The 27,035-nt window shown below is 39.5% G+C and overlaps 1 protein-coding gene across 1 annotated transcript; it reads right to left on the bottom strand.

Annotated features, from left to right (window-relative positions):
- Positions 1-24,982, bottom strand: GIPC2 (GIPC PDZ domain containing family member 2). The gene is made up of 6 exons (XM_066325080.1): positions 24,645-24,982; positions 16,868-17,053; positions 13,271-13,451; positions 9,868-9,977; positions 9,121-9,202; positions 1-1,345 (listed from the first exon to the last, which is right to left on the bottom strand). The coding sequence occupies exons 1-6, from the start codon at positions 24,882-24,884 to the stop codon at positions 1,191-1,193; spliced, it is 954 nt and encodes a 317-aa protein (XP_066181177.1). The 5' UTR covers positions 24,885-24,982; the 3' UTR covers positions 1-1,190.
- Between the last annotated feature and the right edge of the window lie 2,053 nt (positions 24,983-27,035).

Below are 27,035 nucleotides of genomic sequence, written 5' to 3'. Positions count from 1 at the left end.
TGATGTAGCAATTATTATTTTATATTCTTCTGCAAATATAAAAATACTAAAAAGCTATGTCAGCTTCCCATGTCAGTACCCACATTCTTGCTCAATTTCATTTGCAATAATCTCAGATTTATTAGTAAAAATATTAGTAGTTAAAATAAACATTTATGTACAATATAATTGGAAATCCTGACATCTAAGATTAGTTTAACATATTTTTAAGGGTCAAGGCATGCATTGTCATCCAAATTACAATTCTTTTGTGACTTTACAATATCTTTTGGGTTTGAACACATTTGATATCTCTCTTGTGTTGCCATGCTGAAAAAATCCACAGACAAGAAGGGAACTCAATGGGATCTCAAGCAATCATTTAGCTTATGGAAAGCTCAATTAAGTAGTTAGTGATACACTGTAGTCTCCAGTGCTAAATCACAGATATTATTCAAATGCATTAACATTAATAAAAATTAACATTTATTTCTTCCTTTACAGTTCCTATTGCAATAATATGGCATCTGAATAAAGCAGCAGCTTCCTGGTTTAAGCATTTCTACTCTACTTACCTCAGTAATAACTCAGACAGAGCATAAGATGACTCAAATGCAAGCAAGTCCTTCTCATCCAAAGATCTTAGTTTTCAAGTTTCAGAGGATTTTTTTCCCCTGAATTTGAGTTCTAAAGAAACAGGGTAGCTTCTTGCCAGCTTTGCCTACGGTAAAAACTATGTCCAGGCCAAACTGTAAGAAAACCTGAGGCTTTAAGTTAATACATAGGGACAGCAGAAAACCAGGGAACTGCAGCACGAAGCTAGGTAGTTTCTCAACAACTTTATAAACCTCTCTAAAGAGATAAAATAATCCAAACTCCTTGTTGCATGTTTTTTTCAGAATATTGGTATCAAAGTGTATGTACAATAAAAATTATCTAATTTTCATAAAATTTATGTATAAATATATCACCTTGACACTCTCCTCACAGTAATTTCTATATGTAAATTAAATGTTTTAAATTGCAGCCGTAAAAAGTTTGGGTTTACCTTTGTTTCTTTTAGGAACCTTCCTCTGCAGAAAGATCAGTGGTCTCAGGTCAGAATAGTTGTGCAAAGGACCCTGAATTCACATCAATAAAACTACTAAAATTCTGATGTACTTGCAAATCATTTTGTATTTTCAAACAGGGATTGATACACTGCACAGTTCTCATTCCAGTCGTCCTTGCTTAGCATCACCTATTGCTCCCCATACATCAAATACAAACTCATCTGGAAATGCAAAGTCTCCAAGAGTTTCATCCAATGCCACTGCAAATTCATCTGGGTTTTTCTTGTCTCTTCCAGCTTCCACAATTGTTGCAGCTAAAGAGCAACAAAACAAAATTATCATGAAAGTGACAGCTAATACATAGGGCCAAGATTGTTTTGGGATGTCTATTTTCAACACCTGGTAAGGTCAGCCTAGGGAGATGCAAAGTCTACCAGATGAATTTAAGATTCAACAAGAATGATGTACTTAAAGTTTGTGCTTATGCTTCTAGAAAGTGAAAAAGTTATTTCTGAAAATCTCAGCCAGAGTCAAATTGTGCAGATGCAAAAGAAAGGCTTTGCTGCTGTGCACAAGAAACTGGAGCCATCAAACATTAAGAACATCTTGGTATCCAGGCAAATGAAAGCAGAGAAGTGATACAATGGAGTTGAACTGTGATATCTTGTATACCAATACTGTCCAGCATTTTCTCTTATTTACCACAAAAGCATCAGAATTTATTAAGTGTCAGAGCTCACTTTTGAAATGCCTACACTGGGGCTGCTGCTTAGGACTGACTCCTTGGTTGCTGTGCTCATCCCTCACCTTTTGCCACTGCAGTTTCTCAGACTCTAGGAAAACTTAGAAGTCTATCCCAAACAACACTGGATGCTGGCAACCCATGGCTATTAGAGCAATGAAAACTGCGAGGGCTTAAATCTTTTGACCATGACACCTGCACCTCCATGAAGGGTGAAAAGAGTCAGCATAGAAGTTTCTCCTGGTGAAGGTGGGCCCAGAGTACCACTGACAGCAAACTACCACAGTTTGAGGGATGCAGAATGCTCTGTCAGACACACTCAGCACAAACAGCACTGCTGAACACACTATTTTCTGACCTGTATCCCTGCTCCACAGCCTCTCTTCACAGGAAAATGATGGTACAGTACAACAGATGAAACATCAAAGTCTGCTTCATTCGGGGATTACTTTACACACTTGCCTTAAACTGCAAGGTGTCCTCCACCTTTTGTTAAACATCAAATAACCACCACTTTCTTCATGAGCATTTCAAATTCAGGTGTCAAAGTGTAGGATTTGATAGCTTCTAGCCTTTTCTTAGAGGAATGTCCAAATGCAAAACACATCATATAGCGCCTGAGAAAGGGAAGGAAGTTTTGAAGCCACAGAAAAACTTTTTCACTGGGGCAGTCTGCCATCTACCACATACACTGTATTGAATCAACATGGCAAAATCTTTCTGATAAAAATAAACTTTCCTTGCACTGAAGTTTTACTGAATTTATTTAATTTTACTTTGTTGATCTAAAACTCAGCTCAAATTTATTGACAGTTATAAACTTCTGGCAAACAGTATTTGCTGTTGTGCAAACATGTAACAAGCTGTAAGCAAGCTGGAGCCATATTCCACATTGTAAATGTCAACAACAGTAATTCTGAGGAAACTTGATGTTTTGGTTTTAACTGTGTTCAGATGTGAGGCTCCAAACACAATCAGTGTGTCAAACTACACAAAGCTGTCCCAGGAAAATTTATGTAAATCTCGACAAATAAACTGCTGTGACGGAGACAGTTCAAAAAGTGTACCCCAGCTTCCCAGGCACCATTAGTGGTTCTTAAGGACCCTCAAGACCCTGACAGAAGAAACCCTATCCCCTTTGCACTGATTCTCTCTGGGTCCCCTGTGAAGTTCCTGGGACTCTGATTCAGACAAGTCTGGATGGAAAATGACCATTAAATAGGGGACTCTTGCTCCTGATAAGTGGAACACAAGGATTTGTTCTATCAACACCACTCTATATTCCCCGACAATGTGGCACAAGAAGGTACTGACAGGGAAGCAAGCCTGGTGATAATAACATGAAGGGTATAATTGAAATTTCACAGATTTCTGGATATGAACTCACTTTTTATAGACACTGGGAGAAGGGTGGAGAGAAAAGAGCTGTGCAAAGTGATGTGAGAGCAAACACGTCAAGATGTGTTACATCAGATATTTGCAAAAAGCTGCCATCGAAAGAGTATTGACAAGTAGTAGACAAGTGTTTAAGCAAGGTGGGAGTGAAGAATTTAGCAATTTTTAAGATAAACTGGCTAAGAGATACATTAGAACCATATGACACAGACAGCTGCAATAGAACAAGGCATTATATCACAGTCCAGCTGCCCCAGCTGAAGCTTCAGAATTGCCCATAATAAACTATCATTAACAGAAAGTGTAGCTACAAACACAACTTTCTTTAAAGACTGACCTTCCCAAATAATTAAATAGAACCTAAAAACTGGTTTATTATAAATTTACGAAACTTAACAACAAACTCCAGTAAAAACTTCGGAGATCAACTTTCAACCCAGTCGTGCAAGAATCAGAACATCAGAACACCGTGCTAAAGCAGGCTCAAAAATAAAATAAAATAAAATAAAATAAAATAAAATAAAATAAAATAAAATAAAATAAAATAAAATAAAATAAAATAAAATAAAATAAAATAAAATAAAATAAAATAAAATAAAATTCACGTGTATGGAGTAAGCCTAGCCAGCACTGCAGGGCACATTTAACGCAGTATATTGACTAAAGCACACTGGCACTGCCAGATCCAGCCGATGCGATGCTCCGGGCTCGGAGAGCCCCCGGGAGCGGGCTGCTGCTGACCCCCAGCGCCCGCCGGCTGCAGTACCGCGCACCCCGCGGCACCAGCGGGCTCTGCCCAGCCGCCAAGCCCGGCCTGCCTCACTGCCTTCCTGCAGAAAGCCGGCCAGCTCCTCTGCCACCCCCAGGACACGTTCCTGTGTCCCCAGGCACAGGCTGCCACAGCCGCGGGACGGCGTTCCCAGGGCGGCACAGCGCTGCGGAACGTTCGCACAGTGACATTTGCGCTGCGGAATTCCCAGGGCAAACCAAAGCCCACTGACTGCCAAGGCACTCGGCAGATACTTGCCAGCTTGAAGGAAACTTTGCTGGTTCTCAGAGGGTGACAGCTTCGTGCCAAATTGTCTCCGCTCCCCTCCCTTTTCCCCACTGCTTCTTGTAAGAGCTGCACAATATGTGATTACAGGAATTTTGTTCCGATAGAATATTTTTCCACAGTCAAAAGGGCCTCAATTGTTTTCAGATTTTCCTTTTTTTTCATTTCACTTCAGGCAATGTTAAATATCTGATAAATTTTTACATAAAACGTGAAAAGTTCAGCAATCTTAAAAGTGGTGAAAGGAATTAGAAGTCTTGTCAACTTTAACGGAGAAATTAGTATCAGGCTTCCCAGAATATGAAGAAAGTAATTATGTTGGCTTTTCAAATCTAGTTCCAGTAAAACAACTTCAAAGATCTTTCACAAAATCCTTATTTTCACTTTTAATAGACACATGGGGCACAAGCCATGAAAGCTACTTTCTGCCTGCCATTCTTATTATCTACCTTACATAATGGTTTTGCTAACTATCTCCTACACTGTAACTTCAGAAAAAAAACTTTGTTCAGAAGTCCTGACAGAAGCCTTAATATTTATTTAGCTGTAGTGCTATTAGAAGCCTTGTTTTCAACAAAAGGTAACAAATATTATTGCTCTGTCCTGTCACTCTAAAGCAGAAAATGAAACATACTATTGCAGTTTCCAGCACTTAACATTACTTGGTTTAAGTTTCATGTAGAACATTGTCAGATCTGATAAGCAAGAATTATTAGGAATATTTCTTCTTGTTCCTTTTTCTTAAGTACTAATTCTTCTTGAAGTTTTTTGTTTAACTGGACTTGCTGCCCTTCCCTTTATCAAAAAACTTCTGTTATTCTTTCAGAGTAAATGAACAGCCATAAACAATAAACCCCAGCGTGCATGCAATAAATCCATTGGGAAAGGAAGTCTGGTGATAGAAGGAGAAGAAAACATATTTGGGGAGAATATCACTTCAGTTAAAGCATTTAGAGATAAAAACATCTATTGAATATCGATGGGTTGGATTTGCAAGGCAAGAGAAAAAGCTTGGGTAACAAAAAAGTTTAAACCTGTTATAGGATATATATCTTTTATAAGATATTTTGACTAGATGGTAAGTTTGAAAAATTAAGTCAAAAATGGAGAAGTAGCTTTTAATTTTTTAAACAAAGATGGAATATGCAAGGATATTTCAGCCTAATCTCACTGATGGAAGGTTATAAAACAGACTTATCTAGTGTGTGATCACACAGCACGTACAGGACAAACAGGGGATCTGGCTCAGCCAGCATGGGTTTAGAGAAGGCAACCCAAACCTGACCAACCTGATCTCCTTTTATGACCAGGTGACCCACCCACAGGATGAGGGAAAGGCTGTGGATGTGTCTCCCTGGACTTCAGTAAAACCTTTGATACTGTTCCCCACACCTTTTTCCCAGAGAAGCTGCCAGCCCATGACCGGACATGGGGATGTTCAGGTTGGACATCAGGAAAAACTTCTTCCCTGAAAGGGTGGTTAAGGATGGCAATGGGCTGCACAGGGAAGTGGTGGAGTCACCAGAGCTGGAAGTATTCAGAAATGACTGGGTGTGACACTTCGTCTGTGTTTAGTTGACATGGTGGTGTTTGGTCAAAGGGTGGATTCATTGATAATGGAGGTCTTTTCCAACCCTCATGATTCTGTGATATGTCATGTCTGATAATATTATAGAGCAATAGAAAGGAAATAATCACCCAAAAGTAGAAAAATAGGACAACGGGGAACAAAATATTGGTGGATAAAGCCAAAACATGCTGAAAAAAAAATTTGGACAGGAAGCCCTTTTGCCATCATTTAGAATTGGTAGTGTTCTGGGGCTAGATCCAGGCTTCCTCCCACCCAGAATTTTTAGGATTAAATACAGTTCATAACAATTCAAGTCTTACTGATTTAAAAAAAAAAAAAAAAAAAAGCCAATATTTTTCACTAACACAATTTCCTGAGTCTCTCCTATTAATCAACTGCTCAAATTCCTTTACCAGAGAGCACTCATAGAATTTAAAATAACCCGAATTATCTCTCAGCTGTGTGCTTATGTTTTAGAGTAAGCTGAAGTCAAGGCTTTGCCCAATTTCTAATGTGCCCATAAAATGGCTGAGGAATACATTTCCAGAGCCAGCTGTCCCTTCTCTGGATTAAGTCCAGTTTTCAGTACAAAGGAATAAGTAAAAAGGTAAAAATGCATCCAAAAGCAGGTATGTAAATCTTTAGATTTCTGAAAATAGGTCTCTGAAAATAAAGTATTTAGAGCTCTGAAAATAAAAATCAAAAAACCGCCAGAAAAAGGTGCATGCATTTTCTTTAACAATTTCCAAGTATTTTGGTCCAGCCTAGGGATTTGTGTGTAGATTTAGTCAGCCATTCTTGAAACTGTCAAGATACTTAACCATGCAAAAATTAAAGGCTTTATCTCACCTTTAATTCTGTCTGTAATTTAACATTAGTTTTTCTTTCCTTTCTTTCTAACTTAGAACTGGGGCACTGTTTCAGAATTCAATCATTCCATGGAAGTGTCATTTTAATGGAGATGAAAGAGCAACATTAACTGACATCCAAAGATTCTGACAAACAGAAGTGCATGGAAGTGAGCAATGATTGAGATCTTAATCACTTGTCAGCTGCACATTGTGATGACTTGCATTTTCTACTAATCTGGCTTGAGTAATGAGTGAAATTTTGAACTAAGTGGTGATTGGCATTCTCTGAATGAATCTTTTCCTCATATTTCATTTTCATGGGTGACTGATCACATCCAGTATGTGAAAAACTGACATGTGTTAATTGAACAGATTCGTGACAGGTGATTAGCTCTCCTTTCCTACAGAATCCTAGAGCTGTTTAATTGTTTTAAAATGGTAAAGTTGGGGGGTTTGAGTCATCACCATTGGCTGTTGACTCTCAGATTTGAACTTCAGGATATGGCTTCAAAGATGCAAACTAAAGCTACCTGAACCCTATAGTCTGATATCTGACAGCTTCTCTTGGTTTCACTATCTTTGGGGGAGGAAAAGAAGAGGTGAGGGACAAAACAACCACCCAGGAAGAAAAGAAGGAAAGGAAGAAAAGAGCCTCTCTATGAACAAAGACCTCTTCATTCTTTGAGTGTTCTTTAAAGGCATTTTTTTAAGTTTCCAAACTACATACTGAAAGATTAAGGGCATTAAATCTTTTTTGGGGAGGGAAAAAACTCAAGGAATTCATGGGAAAACTCTACCAGGTGCTTGGCTATTAACTCAACCATATGTGCTGAACTTCTCAGTCTACTGTGCAAGAGCCCTCCTGTTTACAGTATTGAGAGCCAAAAATACAGGGAACACCAGTTCCCACAGGACTGTTCCCATGGACACCAAACGCCGACCACCTATAGCTGCTTATTCCTGTAGGGCAAGGAGCCTGGGGACCTTGGAAATAACCTGCAAGGACAGGAGCTTCCAGAATCCCAGCCTGAGCCAGGACTGTAACAGCTGCAGGACAAAAACAGCTCCCAGAGGGACAGCTGGCAGGAGACTCGGGGCTTTGAAGCCTGAGCCAGAGATGGACTGAGGCGAGGAGGTTGCAGGAGTGAGATGGGACATGGAATCGTCCCCAACCTAAACATGGCTCAGCACCACACAGGCCTCCCAGCAGCACCACATAGTTGAGTTGCTGGGAACAGAAATCTTGAGAATTTCTAATTTCCTGGGAATAGAAAAGCTTAGATAGAACCTACAAAACAGAACTCAAGTTTTGGCCACCTCTGCCCTCTCTCCTACGCTAAGAAGCCCACTTCTACCTTAGACTGAAGGACAAATGCTGTTTTACCTACATTTTTTCCTGCGAGGAAACTAGTAGAATCTGCCAAACAGATGCTCGCTGGTAGGAGCAGCCCACAAAGACCTTTCGGCTATTCAGATAACCACCTTTTGTTTTCATTCCTGTGTGCTCACTGCTGCCCCTCCAGCCCTGATGCCTCATCCTCTGGAGCTTCATGCCAGACCTACTTTCTCTTCTGCTTTGCCTTTTCCACTTTTCTCTCATGAAAGCTTTCTTTTCAGGACCACTTTCCATTTAGCTTATTCTTCCCTTTCTCTTGGCTGATTCTTTTAAGATATTACCATAATAATAAATACCTTCCCCTCTGTCTCAGTACCAGCAGCTCCACAAGATCCTGGGAGGACTACACCAGCCACAGCAGGCTACAACGCTAGACTGCAGCTTCTTCCCACACAAATAGAAATTCCTATTTAGTCGTTGTCAGAATAACAAAGAAAAGCAACAGTTGCAAGGACAAGTTTGGTGCATCTTTAAGGAACTTCCGATGCTGGGTTAAGTAGTTTCATTCATTACAAATCAACGATTCTTGTAAGTAGTAAATATTCTGTAAGTTTTTTCATGTTCATCAGAACACAGGTTTCAGAGATTTTGATAAATTTGTGTAATTATTCTGTCAGTTCCCTTGCTAAATAGTTGCTTGTTCACTGATGAAGATCTCAGGTTCAAAACTTAGTAATCAACTTTGATGTGTCTATGCCAAGGGGCAAAAAAGCAAATAAACGTACTTATTCTTAAGAATCCTTAACTCTGTCACACACAAGATCCACTGGAGAATATAAGCCAGAAAGAAAACAGTGGTGACAGTTATAGCAAACAACTAAAAAATTCATGCAACAGTGTATAGGTAATGTGCAGAAAGAATAGAGGATTGATTGAGCAATTACATCATAAGGATTGAAGTGGGAGGGAGATTCTTTTACCAGACAAACACATTTATAGAAATATAGGCAAATTTTTGAGACTGCAGGCTGGACAAATTTTCTTCCACTTACATTCAAAGACTAAAGTACTCAATAAATTTTAGACACCAGAAAATGAGAAATTATTTAATCTTGTAGTAATGTATCTGCTAAAAACTCACCTAATTCACTATCTCTTATGCCCATGTATGTTTCAAGAAGCTCATCCACTTTTTTAATCGCTTTTTCTTCAACTTCAGTTGGCTTTGTTGGAATAAAGAGAGAGAAGAGCAAAAGTATGATTATACCCATGCAGATTTCAAAATAACCAGCAATGTGCCAGTGATTATCCTTACTCCCACCTTGACTTACAAAATCCATAGATAAAACACACTTTTTCTCTCTCTTTCCCTCTTCTCACAAACACAAGCTTTCTTCCTAATATCAAGCCACACAGCACACACATTCAAACTGAACAGGGGCCTTATATCTCCTGACAATCCAGGACGATTCATCTAATCCTCATCAGCTTTAGAGGAGCCCAGAATAAACATTTATTCACGAAACTTAATCCTGGTTTTGCACAAATTCATGTCAATGTATCTAATTAGCCCCTCCTAACAACAACCCTTTCACCAACCCCGTACACTTCAGTGTCAGAAATGGAACAAATTCTTCACAACCACCCCATCTCTTTTTTCCTCCCTTCCCTCTTTTCAGCACTTTTTGGTCTAATCTACCTCAAATTCATCTGTGTAATCCATCACATCTATAGGTTCTCTGCTGCCAGGTTCTTCAGCCCCATCCTATCTCTGCTAGTCATCAACTTCAGCAGTTCTCTTTAGTCCCACAAGCTTTAACATCCACACTTTTCCTTTCCATCAGAAGCCAAGTGATTAAACTACTGAAGGGCATATAGCACACCATACCACTTCCTCCACAGTAGCAGGGCCTTTGCTTCTTAGGCGAAGAGTTTCTCTCCCTTTGGAGATTTTAGCCTCTGACAGAGTTTTGCCCTTGGACCTTGGTTCCAGCTTTTCTAAAGATAAAAAAAAAAAAAAAAAAAAAAAAAAAAAAAAAAAAATCCAAGAAAAATAAAATGCCAAACAAAACTACGTATACAGTACAACAGAATATGAGCTGTTTTGGTTATTACAGTATCTTCACATTTTATTCTAATCGAGATCTAAAATCTATTTATAAAATAACTATTCTAAGTACAGCTTTGCTGATAATTTCTTGTGCTAAAATTCTAATACCTGCTCAACTCCACTAAGGCTAGGACTTCCATTGACCAGTATATGTAAGCAGGCCCAAGGCATTCATTTCATGTATGCACCTTGTGGAATTTTATTTCCCTGTTTTACAGAAAAGTATTTATACCTTCATGTTAGATAGCGGCTGAAGTCACCAGCCAACTGCTGATTCATTCTGGTCTTTACAGACAGAGCACATCTCTACAGACAGAGCATATCGCAGGTTTAGCATTGCCACATTTCTATCTTTCACTGCTGCAATGGTGCAAACATTCCTGCTAAACAGGTGATGATGAGCCACATTGAGCTGAGCTAACAATTTGCTTATCAGCACTCACAGAGGTGAAGTGGCCATAAGCAGGAGGTTTTCCACTGGTTTCACCAAAATTACTTCCCAGCTGATAAATCTCTACGAAGAGTATCTGGTTTACACAAAAAAAGTCTCCTTTACCTGAATTCAGCCTTTCCTGTTTAATCCTTTATAAGAGCACCCAAGTTAGTAAATGGAATATAGAATCATTTAAGATTTGGGTTCCTTGTTCCAGGATGCAATTATACATTCAAGAGTGGCAAGGCTTTAATTTACTTACTGACATGGGAGTTTCCAATAAATCTGGAAAGTGCTAGAAGAGAGGAGACAATTTTGCAGAACTGCTTTTAATTGTCCTGTTTTCTCTAACAGATTATTCCTCCTCTTAAAAGCAGGCCTTTCTAATAAGCTCTTCTTGAAGGCAATACTTTAACATATTGTATTAATTTTGTTCAGACAGATTTCAAGTCATCATTCTTGCATAAGTAGTCACAAGTCTAGATTATTATGCTGAATAAGCCTTGAAAAGTAAATTTTATTACCTTTCATGATAGAAATTGGTATGTCATGGTCTCTTTTATATATATATATATATATACACTTAGGATCAACACTTTTTCTTAATCCTTTCATTGCTTCAAGGACAGCTTAAAATATCCTTAAGATTGTCATCATTTCTGCTAGACTTGTTTCAAAAAGTCGTTCCTGATAAAAAATCCCATATTTTTCAAATTCTGTCACCATTATCACCTTAAAACTCATGATTTGACATAACCTTTATTTGCAGTATTTCAGACCAAAACACTGGCTATCACAGGAACTATTTTTTCATGTTCATATAATTAAAATGCAGAGTTTGTGTTATGCTGCCTTTACTTTGTTTTTATTCGATTTTCACAATTCGCAGAGGGGCAGGTTGTGACTGGCACAAATCTTTAATTCTGTGCTCCAAGCCTTGCCTAGAGAAGCTAAGACAGCCTGTGTGTACATGGTAGAAGGATGTCCAACCAGGAAATTATACTTATTTCACATTCTGCTGAGAGGAAGAAAAATTAAAATCATCTCACACAGAGGCTTGTCTCTTATTTCTGTATCCTCACCAAATTCTGTTGAAATTAACAGGAATTCAGCACCTACTTGCCAAGCAGGATCTGCATCTTGTCTGTCATCTCCTCTGGGGCTATTCTTGTGCTTAAGCTGTAGCTTAAGCATTATCTTTGTGCCTGAAGCCTAACTGTACCTAAAGCTAAAGGCAGGACTTTTTTACCTACTGAGCACTGCAATTTGCAAGTTCATTTCAGTAGGGTAAAAAATAAGGTGCATCTTCCAAAACTCTGTCCACAAAGCTCTGGTTGCCTCTTAAATCAATGTCAGAAAAAAGATATTGCTGTGAAATTAGTGCATTTCCTCCTCCACATCACAAGCAGACAAAAAGATATCTTAGTCACCTGACTAAAGCAAATACTATTAAATTATGGCTGAAGTCATCAATCAAATGCTGATCTACCCTGCTCTTTACAAACAGACTGTGTAACACTTCTAGCAATGAACACAAACTATAGCCCCATATTAAAAAAGGGTATTGCTGCATTACTAATTGTGATAGACCACATATGCAATTCTTTGGCATAATGTATAACATACACATCTAGTTAACAGCACTACCAACTTATATACAAACACATTAGAGACCAACTCATAACTCTCATTCTGAGAAGCACGAAAAGCAGAAAGAAATCTCTGCATTTCTCTCATTTTCAATTTCTGCTGCTATTCTGACACCAAGTGTCAAGACTGGTGTATGACAGTAGCTGTAAACTACTAACACATTACAAAAAATTTTGAAAAATAAACATTTAAAATTTTTGCTGCTGTAGTGAAGACAGTGATGTTGAATTGACTGCATGACTGCACTGCAGGCATGCAGAAGGCCTTATACAAATTTATGATTTAGCACTATTTTGAAGTTTTTATTACAGGAAAATGCTACATGGTTTGGGGAGGGGATCCAAAAAATTGAGATACTAAAAATTGTAACTCAAGTCTCTATTTTGACTGCCTGAGCAAACCTTCTTGTTTCTTTGTTTGTTTTCTACATTGATAGAATTCATTTATTCAAGATTTAGCAGCAGGTATGCATTCATCCTATTTAAGCAGCATGCACGTGGCAAATAGAGACACAGCTTTGCAATTCTGCATTCTTCCAATTCTGAGTACACCTGCTGCATGAGTGGAGATCCACAAAAAGGCTCGGGAGGGGGAGAGGGAGAACAGGCAGGAAAGGAGGTTGGGAAACCCCAGATAGTGTTTGCTGCAGACTCCTTCTGCCTTAGAGCACAGACCCCAGTAAAGGGTACAGAAACAGGAAAGCCTGACATACAGAACAACAGGGATTATGAATCAATGGAGGAACAAATGAGTTTTGAGGATCAGGACGTCATTGAAGTGATTCATGCTTTAAAACTCTACCTATGAAACAATTCCTGTACTTATTTTGCAACATCACGCAGTGGCAAAAGACACTGAGACTAAGGCTCAGGCTGAGGTAACCCACACCAGGATGACTGCTGGAGAGAGCAAGACGGAAAAAAAATCCTTTCATAAATCTTCCACTTCAAAGAAAAAACTAAATGTACTTTCTTGCAGTCATTACCTTACCTTAGGTGGACACCTGGCTGCATTCTGAAAAACTCACAATGTAATACAATGTTGGGATTTCACTATCAAGGTGTTTTACTGAACAAGGTGAACAGTCAGGTCACTCACCAAATGCTTTCAAAGGCTCTACCAACTCCAGCTTAAACTTCTGGCCTTTCTCCAGATCTTTAAGCATTTTGGCAACTTCATAATGCCGACACTCTGATACATTTTTTCCATTTATGGTCTCTATGTGATCGCCCACGCAGACGGTTTTGGTTTGGTCCATAAGGCTGCCTTCTTTGATTCGCTATTTTTTAAAACAAAAACACCACCAGAATTAGAAACATCTCTTCAAAAGGTGGTAGTTTTTAAGAGGTGACACCAACGAGTTTCAAGAATGCCAGTTAACAATATCAATACCACTGAGCTTATTATTACAGAAGTGTGTTTTGTCTATAAGATTATCATAAAACACATTTTGAAAAGCATTACTTTTCAAACAAAGTATTTTAATAAGCATTGAATATACACTCAGAGGAAAAAAAGAATGCAACCACACTTTAGAAATAAAGGGTTCTGAATAAGCTAGTAATTTTTGTGCTTTAAAACTGATCACAGACATCTCAGTAATGTAAATTATTATTCAAGTTTTTGGAGGGTTTCTATTTAATAGCTTAACAAGCACAGGAACAGAATTTTTCTCTTCTCAAGTATGGTCCAGGGATTTAGTAAAAAATTACATACTGTAAAGGACCAATCTTAATAAGACCCATCCCCAATGGTGAAAATGCTATTTTCCTCATCAAGCTATACAGCTGTATATTAAAGGATATCCTCTGAAATAATAAAGAATAAGAAAATCTTCTAACTGCCATCTCATGGAAAACACAAATAGTCTAAAGGGCCTAACAGAAGTTACAGCTTTTATGAAGTGTAATTTAAAAAGTATGGAGAAAAACTTTGAAATATATCTATGATTTATCACACTTTAAATTTCAGTGATCCTGTTTATTGTTGTTACATGCTGTCGTATTCGTTCATCATGTGCATACCTCACATAAGCCATTATTACATGGCTATTGAGTAGAGAAGCTATGACACAGTAAAATATCTTACATTTCGCAGATACAAATGTCACTCTAACGTGGAATAACAATCTCTTCAACAAAGCCTGACGTGGTTCAGGCTAACTTTGTGTGAGATACCAGTGAGACAAGGCAGATAAACACATTGTCACCTCCCACTGGAACAGCCAGCCTGGCTGTGCAACCCTCCCAGGAGCTGCTCCCAGCCCCTGCACATGTCTGAGCCCACACATGAGCCTCCATGGGAGAGTCAGTGGGAAGTGTGAGTGCTCACTCTCCTATGCTGCACTGCACGGATTTTAAGCTTCAGGCTGTGTTTAACTCTTTCTAGCACCAAACAGAAGCCTCGTGGTGAATATGGACGTGGGTATCACACACCAGGAGCCAAATGCGTTTGTGTTACCAGGACTCCAAACCTGTCCCACCCTGCTTCAATTAATGTTTAGTCTATTTAGGTTGAATATTCATTTAGCTTTTGTTCTGCACTTGGATCCCAACACTAAAATTGTTTAAATAATATTCACTGGCTGTTATTTGTGTCACTTTTTATTGTCACTCCAAGTCAACTGACTGAGACAGTTGAGCTACATTGTCACAGTAATTAAGACGCAATTGCCTGTATTTCAAGTGCTCCACAGTCCATTGAGAAGCTACAAGGATCTATATTTCCTATGCAATGCCTACTCCATTTGATAATGTCTCCTTGTACACCACTCAGTCATACTTCAAGTTCTACTGTTGTTCTTTGAATGCTAATTTGACTCCATAATACTTTTTCCCACCTGCCCATGTACCCCAAAACCAAATTTGTGAAAGTAGAATGACACCAGGTTTTGTTCTTGGTAAGGCAAAACAAGATTAAATTTCACAGGAAAAAACCTGTGCAGTTCAGTGTCAGGTTTAAAATTGGTCGGGTTACCACATCAAACCTAGAAACCTCCCTGTTATTCAAAATGCAGTAAAATAACTACAACCCACAACAATCTTCAGCAACCCACCAACCAGTAAATTTAGTCTTAATTTTAATTAAGGATGGGGCATAGTTACAAATTTTCAAGGAAAATGTATTTTTATAAGCAAAAACAATTCTATGAAACTTTAGAGACAGTCTCTGCTCAGTCATTTACCTAGACAATGAAGTTTAAAAAAAAAATGAAGCTTTTACTTTTGTACATGTGTTTTCTATGCTGGATAAAAAATGATCCATTAGCTAAATCTGCATCAACAGCAAACAAAGTAAGCTCCTAGAAACTCCTTAAAATTGATGCATTCCCATGAAGACTGCACCATTTTCATTACAAGGCTTACTATTAGACCAATACCACGAAAAATATGTATGTGCTCAGAGGAGTTTTACACAATTTACTGGAAATTACAGCTTGTCTGGCTAATGTTGTGAGGGTTTTCCAGTGTGCTCCAATTGTGCAGCAGTCTGTGTGAGGGCTGTTCTCTCTGCCTGTTACCAAGCAAGCACAAAGGGAGTGTCACTGCACAGGGCTGCACTCGTGAACACCGCTCACTGGAGTGCTGCTTTCAATGCTTTCTTTTAAAATGCCACATAAGCAGCAGCAGAACTGAATGTTATGGGCTGTATAGATGCCATCACTAGAAATTCACAGTTGTCTATAAACATAAAAGTTAGGCTATGATTTTGCCAAAATGCTTAGTGAAGCCTTCAATGCATCTTGAGCTTCACAAACATGATCTCAGTCACATTTTTCCACAACAAAGACAAGCAAACAGATTTCTAAATCGTGTCTTGTTTTATAGCCATGGTAGCTAAGGAATGAACAGAAACAACCTCTCCATACAAGCAGCTCTAGTTACAATGAGAACAGTGACTGGGGCAGCAGTAATCAAAGATAATTGCTAATGCCTCACTAATAATGGGTAATTGGAATATATTAGATCAAAGAATCTCAAAAAGGCAGAAAATGTGATTAAGGTTCCTAGTACCTAGTCTAGCAAGAAGGGCAGCATCATTTCCTCAGCCTCTACTTGTCCCAAAACATACTGCCTCTAGGTCATACAGAAGAGGAAAAGGAAAGCAATTATGATTAATATATTGTGTATGTTACTGCCCATACTTGCTACTCAAGTTCATTGTGGTAAATTGTGTTGATGCATATCCTTGTAATTCACCCTATCTAAGGCAACAATACTGGAAAGCTGAAAAAACACTATACTTGTACCTACTCTTGTACAGCACAAAGACTCCTGCCCGGAGAACAGCCAAAGACTGAAAGAACATGATCTCATTATCACGAGTGACAGAAGTTCTATAAGCATCTAATAAATGACATCAGAAAATCAGTTTAAAACAGGAGGGGGCAGATGCAAGCAGTATCTAACACCTACCACCTCAGGGTAGCTCAGGAGATACAATGGACTCATTGTAAAGCTGATACACAGTACAGAAGCAATGAACAAATGAACTGATTTTGAATGACATGCAGTACAGATTAGCTGAACTAATTTTGAATTATGTACCTAAAGAAAAGCAACTTTATTCTTTACTTACCATATATATGATAATAAAAGATTTTATAGTTCTAAAGGATCGTTAAACCAATAATTAACCTATTAAAGTAACAGGAGCTTCTACAGAACAACGTATTTCACTGGTAATTAAGTTTACCTTTATGAAGGCACAGCCAGTTCCATTGTCTGTAATGGTAAGCCCCAGCATATCATCAGTTTTAAGAACTTCCACTTCTTTTCGCTGTCCTTTCACATGGGCAAAGATGAAATCTTCAAGGCCAATCTGTGCACCTAAGAGCTTGTCCATGTCAACCTTATGAGTGTTCAAAGTGCAAAACATGATCTGTGCAGAAGGAAAGCAAACACATTAACAGTGTATTAGGTTTGGTGAGCTTGAGAGGAAGCTAAAACGGGAGCACGCTTCAGGCCCCTGTGACAGGTCCATAGCTAAAATGATCCCACTTCTTCTGTACCAGGAGAAGGAATAGTCTCCATCCACACACAACAGAAAGCATCAGTAGCTCAAACTGCAGGTAAGAGCTGGCAAGGAACATAGGAAAGAGACCTACCTGTGTGGGCAGCCTCTCATGGCCTGTCTCAGCACACCAGCCCTGAGAGGCAGCTTGAGCTGGGTACCATTTGCACCAGAGGTCAGAGTAAGCAAACTCAAGAGCCATTACCATCTTTTGCTTCATCATTCACCCACCTCAAATTCCATCTGACTCAAAGACCACTGGGGACTACTTTAAAACGTGATTGGTTGAAAGCAGTTTAATGGGGAACAAAAAAGCAGAGCCTATCAAAACAAGAGTCATGAGAGACCATGAAATGCTTTGTATTGCTCCATGTGTTCCCTCATTAGCTCAGAGCACACTGTCTCCAATGGAAGAGACAACACTTAGTTCCTACCCATCCCCAGCATGAGTTGGGGTCATCTGTGTTCCAGTAAAAGCAAGGCTTAACAAAAAAGTCAAATTGCTTCTTTAGAAATCAGCTTTTCTGAGGGATTTCCCTTCAGAACTGGATATTAGGCAGTCCTTTTTCTCCCTACACTTATGCCAGTTCTCCAGCAGGAAGGTTTCTTGTCCTGGGCGTAGGCAGGGCGAGAGTAATCCATCTGTGCTGCTTGGGAACAGAGATGCCTTTGCCCACCATGGAGCTGCACGAAGGAATTTGGCCAAGCCCAACATGCCCTGTCACAGCTACAGTAATGACACGTGCCCGAGCCTTTCCAAGCTGCAGCAGCAGAGGAGTGAGGGCCAAGGGAAGCACACAGCTTCCTCCTGGGCAGCACTGGAGAGCACAGGGCAGCAGCCAAACCACAGAAACTGTGCTCCAAGAGAAACTTGGAGAATCCCTAAAATCTATTTCACTGAGGCAAAGACACAGGTTTTCCACACCAGAACACTACACATGCCTTTTCCTTCATTCTGGCATCACTGGATGAAAGTAGAAAAATTGAAATGAAAGTCACCAACCTGTTTAAATTCACTCCAGGTCAAATGAAGAGTGGATACTTTTACTAATATATTTCACAGAGAGCATTCAAATTTCTGCAGCTTTCTAGAACTTAGATTCTGTAACTATGGAGGTTTTTAATCTTAAAAGACTGAAAGTTAATAGTTTGTTTTCTTGATGGAGGTCTTGTTTAGTTGTTGCTTTTAAAATCAAAAATAAGCCTTCCCCCACCCCAAACAGCCTAACTTCAATAGCTACTTGCTTATCTCATCTAATCCATCAAACATCCACTGCAATTTAACACCTTATTTAACAATGAAAGTCGTAACAGCACACCCTTAACAACATTAGTTTTATTTGCTCAGGTAATGCAAAGGTTTTCAGTCAAACAATACTCTAGATATAACAACATCTAGAGAAATTAATCTGGTTTTAAGTAGAAAATGGAATCATAATCTCTAATGACAAGCTTTTTTAAAACCAAAAAATTAAAACAGATACCATGTTCACACACACATTTTCAGCTCTCTCAAGCTACATAATTTTGCCAGTTTAAAACCGACTCGGTTCATTGTTCCTGCGATGAATAACAAACATTGTCTTTACATTTTAGACATTAGCATCCTTCATCTGACCTTGTCAAACAGACAATCTAGTAAATACTGTCACACCTTTGAATAGATAAAATTGGCAACAGAGCAGAAATGTGATATTTAGAAACTTGATCCAGAGTTTCTCTTTATAGATCTTCATCTGGATGGCATTCCTACTACAGCCTATAAGTCTGCAGAATTTTTTGTGAGTCAGTTCTGTGCTAACTACAAGGCTGAGAGAGCATCAGCCAGTCAAAAATAAAACTTAAATCATTCTTCATCCTATTTAGTGAACAACTGCTTTTTCTCAGAACAGATATATGCAAAGAGTAATATACTAAAGAAGTATCTACCCAGAAAGATTTACCACTACACCATCTACCAGTTATAGCACAGCTTTATTTGTACCCAAGTGAGACCTATCGATTCCAAAATGGTATTTTTTTTTCCACAGATTTTTACATAAGTTTAATATTGGTACCTAATGACAGATTATATACTTGAATATTTAAACAACAGTTCCCACTCACTCAAACTTTTGCATATTTTTAATAGTAATTTTCTTATCAAAAAATGAAGCAAGAAAAAATTTCAAGGTGGAATTCTCATTGTTAAGTCTATTCTGTCCTTACCCTAAACCTTCATAGGCATTTGGTCTTTAACTCAGCATACCAGTGCTGTGAATATTTCATGCCAACTTTAGCAAGATATTATAAATCAGAACTGTTACATCAGTCACAAAGTATCTAGGATACCTCCTTCACCGAGACATATCTTCTGCAGCACTCAGAACAAGGAAATTCCATGTCACTGGACACTAGGGGCTTATGAACAACTTGATAAAATAGATTTGTCTATAAGACTACTAACATTGTTCCCTGCATCCATATGTTCAACTGGAAGAGACCACATTAGCCAATAAAACCAGGGCTGTACTGTGTGTTACATAAAGAAATTGTATTAGCTAAGAAAGAGGTGTTACACATGATGTGTTATATAAAGTATATATGCAGTACCATATTGCATGTTCTATACATTAATTATACTCTCATCTTCCATATTGAGCTGACACCTTGAGGAGAACTCAATAATAAATTGAATCATTACATTACACACTCAGAGGCTGTTGAAAATGTATTGGAAATCTCAAATAACTTTACAGAGATCATTATCACTTTCTGTTTAAGAGGTAGGGAACTGGGAATTTTAATTCCAAGCAAGATGTAACACCCACTGACATATTTCCCTATATATGTAGATGTCATTGTATCAAATCACCAACGCATTTTCTAGGTATCTTACTCATTTTATCTTCCCCAAGGAAAATCTGGGAGCCTTGACCAGCTTCAGCAACAGGAAGAGTAACCAGCTCCTCGAAGTTCTAGTGGGCTTTTGGTACTGTCAGGTATTCAACCTGGTCAAGACATTCAAAGTCTTATAATACAAGCATTCACTGTTTTGCTGTTTGTTTTGGGATTTGGTAGGGTTTTGGGTTGGGTGTTTGGTTTTTTTTTTGGGGGGGGGGGGGGGGAGGGTTGGGGGTTTTTTGTACACAAGTGTACAAAAAGAAGTGTAAGTTCTTCCATCCAATTATTTCCACATTAATATTTCAAATACATTCAATTAAAGTATTTGAAAGATTCAGCAAGCATCACATGTAATATGGGTGTGACATTTAAGCACTGCTTAGAGAAACAGCAAGCAAACAATTCTTGCCAAAGGGTTGGGAGGAGGTGTTTTGTAGGGAGTGTTAAGTTTGCTCATTTAAAGTATTCAATCTGTAGGCGTGATTGTGAGCAATTTGTTTCAATAGATAAGCAGAACAATAAAACTTTCAACATTTGGTGATGAGAATTTCACAAACTGACTCTTTTCTCTAAAAAACAATTCAGATTTTTTATTATTAAAATGACAGTTTTGTTTAGAAACACAAGTTTCAACAGTGGCTAATTTGTCAGTAGCCTTTCATAAAAGTTTAAATTGAAGAGGTTTAAATCAAATACTTGTATGAAAGTTTAATGTGGCACAGCCTCACCGTATACTTGACTGTTTAGCATGAGGAGGCAAGGCCTGTGGAACAACAGCCCACAAACAAGCTCAGCAGGTTAACTCTTGTTACTGGAAGAGGGAGCTGCATTTCTGCCCTTACTGCTGCCAGAAAGGTCTCTCTTTTCCTGAATTTCTCTTGTGATGCAAAATTCCTTCCACTGGGAAAGAAACCCCAACTTCCAAGGGCTCTGGACAGACACAGCCACTGAGTATTAAGTTTAGCTCACCAGTCCCACCACATTTCACCTTCCAAAGCAAACAAAATAATCAAAAGTGCAAATTGCAAGTAGACAAGCCGGAAGTTCCTACAGCTTCTATGGGTTACCATTCCCTTCTCATCTGATCAAGAAATAGCCCTGCTACAGCTGGACTTTAATATCCACGTTCTCAGTGCCTGATTAGCTACTCTGAATACTTTAAAGCCCTACCATGTGCTCTCACAGGAGCACACCACCACCAAATGCTCTAACAGACCCACATTGTCCTTCAATCAGTGCTCGTTTAGTTATCATACAGGCTGCACTCAGCACTTTCACCCTTACCGGGAACACAGCATTCCCTGCCACATTCCCAGTAGTCATAGTGGAGTAGTCATCCTAAAAGGCCAAAGCTACACATAAACACTTTTTCCAATTACTTTTCCCACTTCAACCTCCATAGAAAAAAAATAGGGGGAGATATTTCTATTATTTATGCAAATAGAAACATACACGTAACTGTGCGTGGGTTGTGCTGTTAGTTAAGAGCTGCATCTATTTATTATTTTTAGCTCTGTGCTTTCTTGTTGAAAGCCTGTTGAAGTAATGAAGTTCAAGTCAAGAACAACGTGATCTACCTCAAACAACACTCATAATAATTATGCTGGAAATGATACAACTTCTACAGTATTTTATTCAGCTTTAGTCAGCGGTTTGCTCTCCTTTGCCCAGCCAGGGGGAGGGGAATCGAAGTTTCTCTTTACAAGACTCTTCACCAGGATTTAAAATTAAAAATTTTAACACCACAGATTGGGAGTAGCCAGAAGATACACAAGAGATAAACGAACACTGACGACCATTTCACCCAAACATCCCCCCTGGCAAGGCTAGAGACACCTGGTCTGGGAAAAGACTGCCAAGAGAACTGAAGAATAAGGACCAAATTAGCATCTACGGTGAAGGGATCAATAACCAACAGGAGATCGAGTACTGAGAATTGCGTAATTTAAGATCAAAGAACAAGAATTTCTTTGGATTTTGTCTGTATAAATGTGTGAAAAGTTCTGGTAAGGAATTATGTATGATGGATTGATTTTCACTGCACAACCTGGGCTTGTGTGGATGAAATGATTTCTATTGCACATCCTGGCCAGAATAAAGTAATGCATTAACTCTCTAACATAAAAAAAAAAACGTTGGAGAGTTTTTGTTTTTCCCACAGTTTTGGTGACAATGACACAGGCAATCCTACCATATTCACTCTTCTTCCCTGTGGAAAGAACAGTCAAGTTGGAAAGAGAAAAGAAGAAATGCTGGACTTGGTAAAAGTCAGAGAGGTAGGCAGAAACAGAGGCTTCTGCCTACCCCTCAGCTCAGAAGGGGTAACAGATATAAATTCTCCTAAGAAGATGGAAGAATAAAATATCTACAAGAAAGGATGAGTACAGGAAACACCTCAGAAAGCTCCTGTTATGTCTCACTCCTTCACAGATACCTAGCAAACATCCCCTTTGAAGCCAAACACATCTTGTCCTGTCCTCATCTTACCCTACTCATGATCCAGGTCTGCACAGAAGTTTCTGTCAGTGTCTGTCCAATAAATATTGTGTTCTATATAAACTTCTCTCAGTCACTGTTGGCAGTCAATCACGGAACCTGGAAAGGACTCTCCAGCAGAAGCTAAACACAGCTGGTTCTGGGAGATGTGATCCAAAGAGGCAAAGAGGTGCTGTAACCATGTGGAGTCAAAAGGAGAAGTGACAGATGACAAGTATAGCTCATTCAGAATCGTATTAAGACACTTAGGCAGGAATTTATCCAAGAATCCATATTCTTGCCTACCCTGCAGTAAACTCACACATCATGTTAAATGTATTCACTGTGCAAAAGCTTTCTGAATGCTCTCTACACCACAAGAGCTCTCCCCCTTCACTCCCCCCGCTATTTTCCAGTTCAGCCACTCCGGGGTAGAGATCTCTGTGATAGGACTTGTTTCCAAAGGCAGTCGGGTATCACACTGCCCACAGGCTTCAGCAGAGCTGGGTCACTGAAACTTTCCTAGACAGGTAACACAAATAAATTCTAATAAATTCCCATTTCTTGGCTGTTCACTGATCTATCTTGAATATCTAAAATTCTGTAGCATGACTCTCTGGCCTCAATTCTTCACTCTGTTCTGCCACCTTTACTCCAGGAAATATTTTTGTTCACTATTTTCACTTCATGCAACTTTCTTAAAGCCAACTACATTTCTAGAGCAAAAGATTTTAAGTCCAGTGCCTCCAGCAATAATTCTCCACTCATTTTTAGCAATAAGCCACATTAAAAAAATTAAAGGAATGGAACATTAGGGAGAAAAAGAAAATAAGAAAATTCTCTAGTCTGGCACAAGGCTGGCAATATATGCCCATGATATGTGGTGCTTCCTCTAAAACCTCTGAGGGTGTCAGATTATACATCTAGCAGGAGAAACAGGAGCACACCATTCATACAAAATTCAATTTCTCTGTGAAAGCTGTTCTTTCTCAAGTCAGTGGAGCCAAAAGTTCACCGGTGAAAAGAAGAAAACAAAAATAGAAGACAATCTGTTAATTATGAGAACTTGAGAACAAAAGGTATAACTGAGATGGAACAGAACAAAGGGGGAACAGCAGCTCAGGATGAAAAGAAAACAAAGGAGCAGAAGGTCAGAAAGCAGCTGGGAAGGTCTGCATTGCCTCTTAATTACTTAATGCAACAGTGACCGGTTAAACTGTATTCACTGCTACTTTCCCCTCACAATTTACTGTTTGAAACGCTATGTCAGGCCACAGCAAACTCTCAGAACAAAGCCTGTCGTAGTAGTAGTCTTCACAACATTCAAAAAAGTCATCTAGAAAGAAAATAAGCAAAGCTGTACAGCCACACGTAGGCATAATGAAATGTTAGCCTTCTGTTTCAACTTGCCACTCAGAGGTTAAGGTTCACAGAACCACATAGGAAGAACTCGATATCGCCACTACCTTTTAACTAAGAGAAAACAATGCATTTAAAAAACACAAATGAATCCTTATCCAAACAAATGTTTAGAACATAGCTCAGGAAAAAAAAAAAAAAGATCAAAAAGGCAGCAGAGCTTTAAAAAGAACCCTGTCACAGACGTAAATAACTCCATTTGAACAGTGAGCCTTTAAAAAATAATTACCTGATAAAGCAGAAAACTTTCCAAACATCACTTTCAGCTAAAAATTTAAAAAGTAGTACGATTCAGGGCATTTATACTACACTCCCTCCTCTTCAATGCCTTCATTCTGGATACTTAGCCTCATAAATCCCTCGTCCCTTTTAAAACTGGCATGAAACAGTGCCTAAGAGCCGTGTCAAACAGCAGCTGGCAACAGGTCAACCGAGACCCCGGAGTGCTGGGCAAGAGGACCATTGTGCTAACCACGAAAGAGTCAAATGCAGTTACACTTATGTCTTTCCCCGTACGGTACCGCTCATGCGGAATAGCAAAAGGAGTTTTTTTTCTCTCGCAAGAAGTGTAAAGCAGGCATGTCCACACAAGCCGTGACAGGATGCCCAGGGGCAGCGCGGCCGGGAAGAGCCCCGGCGCCCTTTGGCGCCTCCGGAGGCCCGGCGGGACTGCCGGCCCTACCTGGGCGGGGTGGATGCCGAAGGCCGCTCCGATGCGGGCGTACAGCTCGCGGGCGCTGCCGAAGCCCTCCACGCGGCCCGTGGGGCTGCCGTGCGCCAGCTGCGTGTGGAACTGCAGCCGCGACGCGCCGGCCGACGGCGCCGGGACCGCCGCGGGGGCCGCGGCCGCCGCCTCGCTCTCCACCAGTTTGAAGGTCTCCTTGGACTTGTCCTTCTTCTTGTTCCTCAGCCCCAGCGGCATCTTCCGCGCCGGCCCCGGGCTCCTGCGGCCGCCGCCGCCCGCGCTGGACTCTGCCCCCGGCGCGGCGCCGCCCCGGCCCCGCGGCCATCGCGGCCGCCAGGTGCGGCCCGGCCCCGCCCCGCACGGCCCGGCGCACCGAGCCGCACCGCGCCCCCACCGACAATGGACTGCTGGGCGGCGGACCGGAGTCAAACGTTCTTAGCGGAGCTAATCTGAGTATATGAAATTACGTACAGATTTTAAACTCCTTATGCTGCAAAAAAGCGTAAGGTATAAAAGCTCCAAGGCGAATTCGACTTCAGCTTTTCCGACATAGCATGTAGTAGATTTAAATGAATACTCAAAAATGGCTTTTATCCAGTTCCAGTAGGAGACAATTAGATTCAATATTGTTACTAATTTTGTAGGAATTCCCACCGATAAAAACCCCAACAAAACTGCACAATAAACTTGCCCCCACACTTTAATAGTTGACTGTCCAGTTCAGTTTGAAACCACAAAACTGAAGGTTTCTCTGAACTTGCAGAACTGTGTCTACTTCTTCTCCATAACTGGAATGCAATTCAGACAGCATGTTGGTATTCATTGGATGACATTGCAGTGAGACAAAATGAGATATTAACAGCACCGAACTATTCACGCTCATCTTGATATTTAGGGGGTTTTGCTGATTTTCAATTTTAAATAAGCACCTTCTTTTAGAAGAATCCTTTTCCCATTTATTGAAATGTATTATAAAGGAATTGGTGACAAGTATTTGTCTTGTCCCTACTCACTCCTTTTCTTGTGAAAAAAAAATTTGAATCTTAAACCCCACTAAATATTGTTTATTAATAATTTAGTAAATGAAATTTACTAAATGAACACAGTCAAATTTCTGCACATACAGAGGTTGTGCAGATTTAATTAAGAAAGAATTCAGAGACATTAGCAGTCCTAACTTAGGTATCTGGTGCAAAACTTTCTTCAGTGATCGTGTGCTCCCATGTGTCAAATGGAGGTGGATGCAGAAAAGCAGCTGAAGTCGGTACTAAAACTATGCTGATCTTATCTACAGCTTGGAGCAAAATAGCACCAGCTTTTAACTATGGAAAGAAAAAAATGATGAGGCCAATGGAGCTGATCAAATAAACTGAGGACACAAACAGTATGGAGCATGTAAATGCCATCATTAGTTATATGATGAAACAAGTGAAATGAAACTTTTTTTGTGACATTTAAATTGGAGAAAGATGACACAGTACATGTGCCTAATTATTTTCAAAACCCAAACCTAGAAAGGCATCTGTGTGAAATTGCCATAGCAGTCCCCTGCTTTGGAAGGAAAGGTAAAGAAGTGTTCAACACACAGTTTCATCTCTGTTGCTGAAAAGGTACATTACCATGGACTTTTTTTCCCCTTATCTACAAGTACTATTTATTAATATTGCTTAGATCATGGATTAGCAGTTTTAATTACTGAGAATTAATGAGCATAACATAATGCTGACTGGGTAGTTTGTAGAGCTGTTAATGAGTCAGTCTACTTAGAACCTCAATGAAAAGAAGGCTGTAATGGACAGAAGACACTTTCTTCAACTACAACCAATCCTGTTTTCAGACTGCCTTGGGGATATGCACCTGCTAAGGAACTATTTAATGTACAGTAAAACTAGAAAAATCAATCCAACTGAGCCAACTCATGACACTAAGGATGCAAAACTTACTTCAAATAAACTTTTTGAAGGAAGTTGACAACCTAAATAAAACTGCTATTAGCCTTGGGTTTAGAAAGACAAATAAACCATGTACTTAAAAAAAAATGGATTTGATACTTTTATCCCAGGTATATTGCACACTACAGGCTACTCCATTCTTCAGCTTCTCACAAATACTTGATGCAAGAATCGTGGCATGCAACAGCCATAAAGTGTGCGGAGAATGTATGTAGAACAAAGTCACATTGCTGCATATGAAATGTCACTATCAGTGCTTCACTACACTGGAGTGTTGATGGGGCATCTATCCTTATTCAGGGAAATACTGTATGGTATTTCAGGTGCTGGTTGGGTGGCATTAGGGGTTTTTGTTCACAGCAGGTGAACGTGGCAGTCTGTCCTTGATAAAGCAATCAGGCATGACAAACAAGATTGTTGTACAGCTCCTCCCTTG

The sequence above is a fragment of the Sylvia atricapilla genome, chromosome 9 (genome assembly GCF_009819655.1).
Source record: "Sylvia atricapilla isolate bSylAtr1 chromosome 9, bSylAtr1.pri, whole genome shotgun sequence".
NCBI classification, from domain to species: Eukaryota; Metazoa; Chordata; class Aves; order Passeriformes; family Sylviidae; genus Sylvia; species Sylvia atricapilla.
The sequence above is the reverse complement of the archived record's forward strand: the minus strand, read 5'-3'. Positions and strand labels throughout refer to the sequence as shown.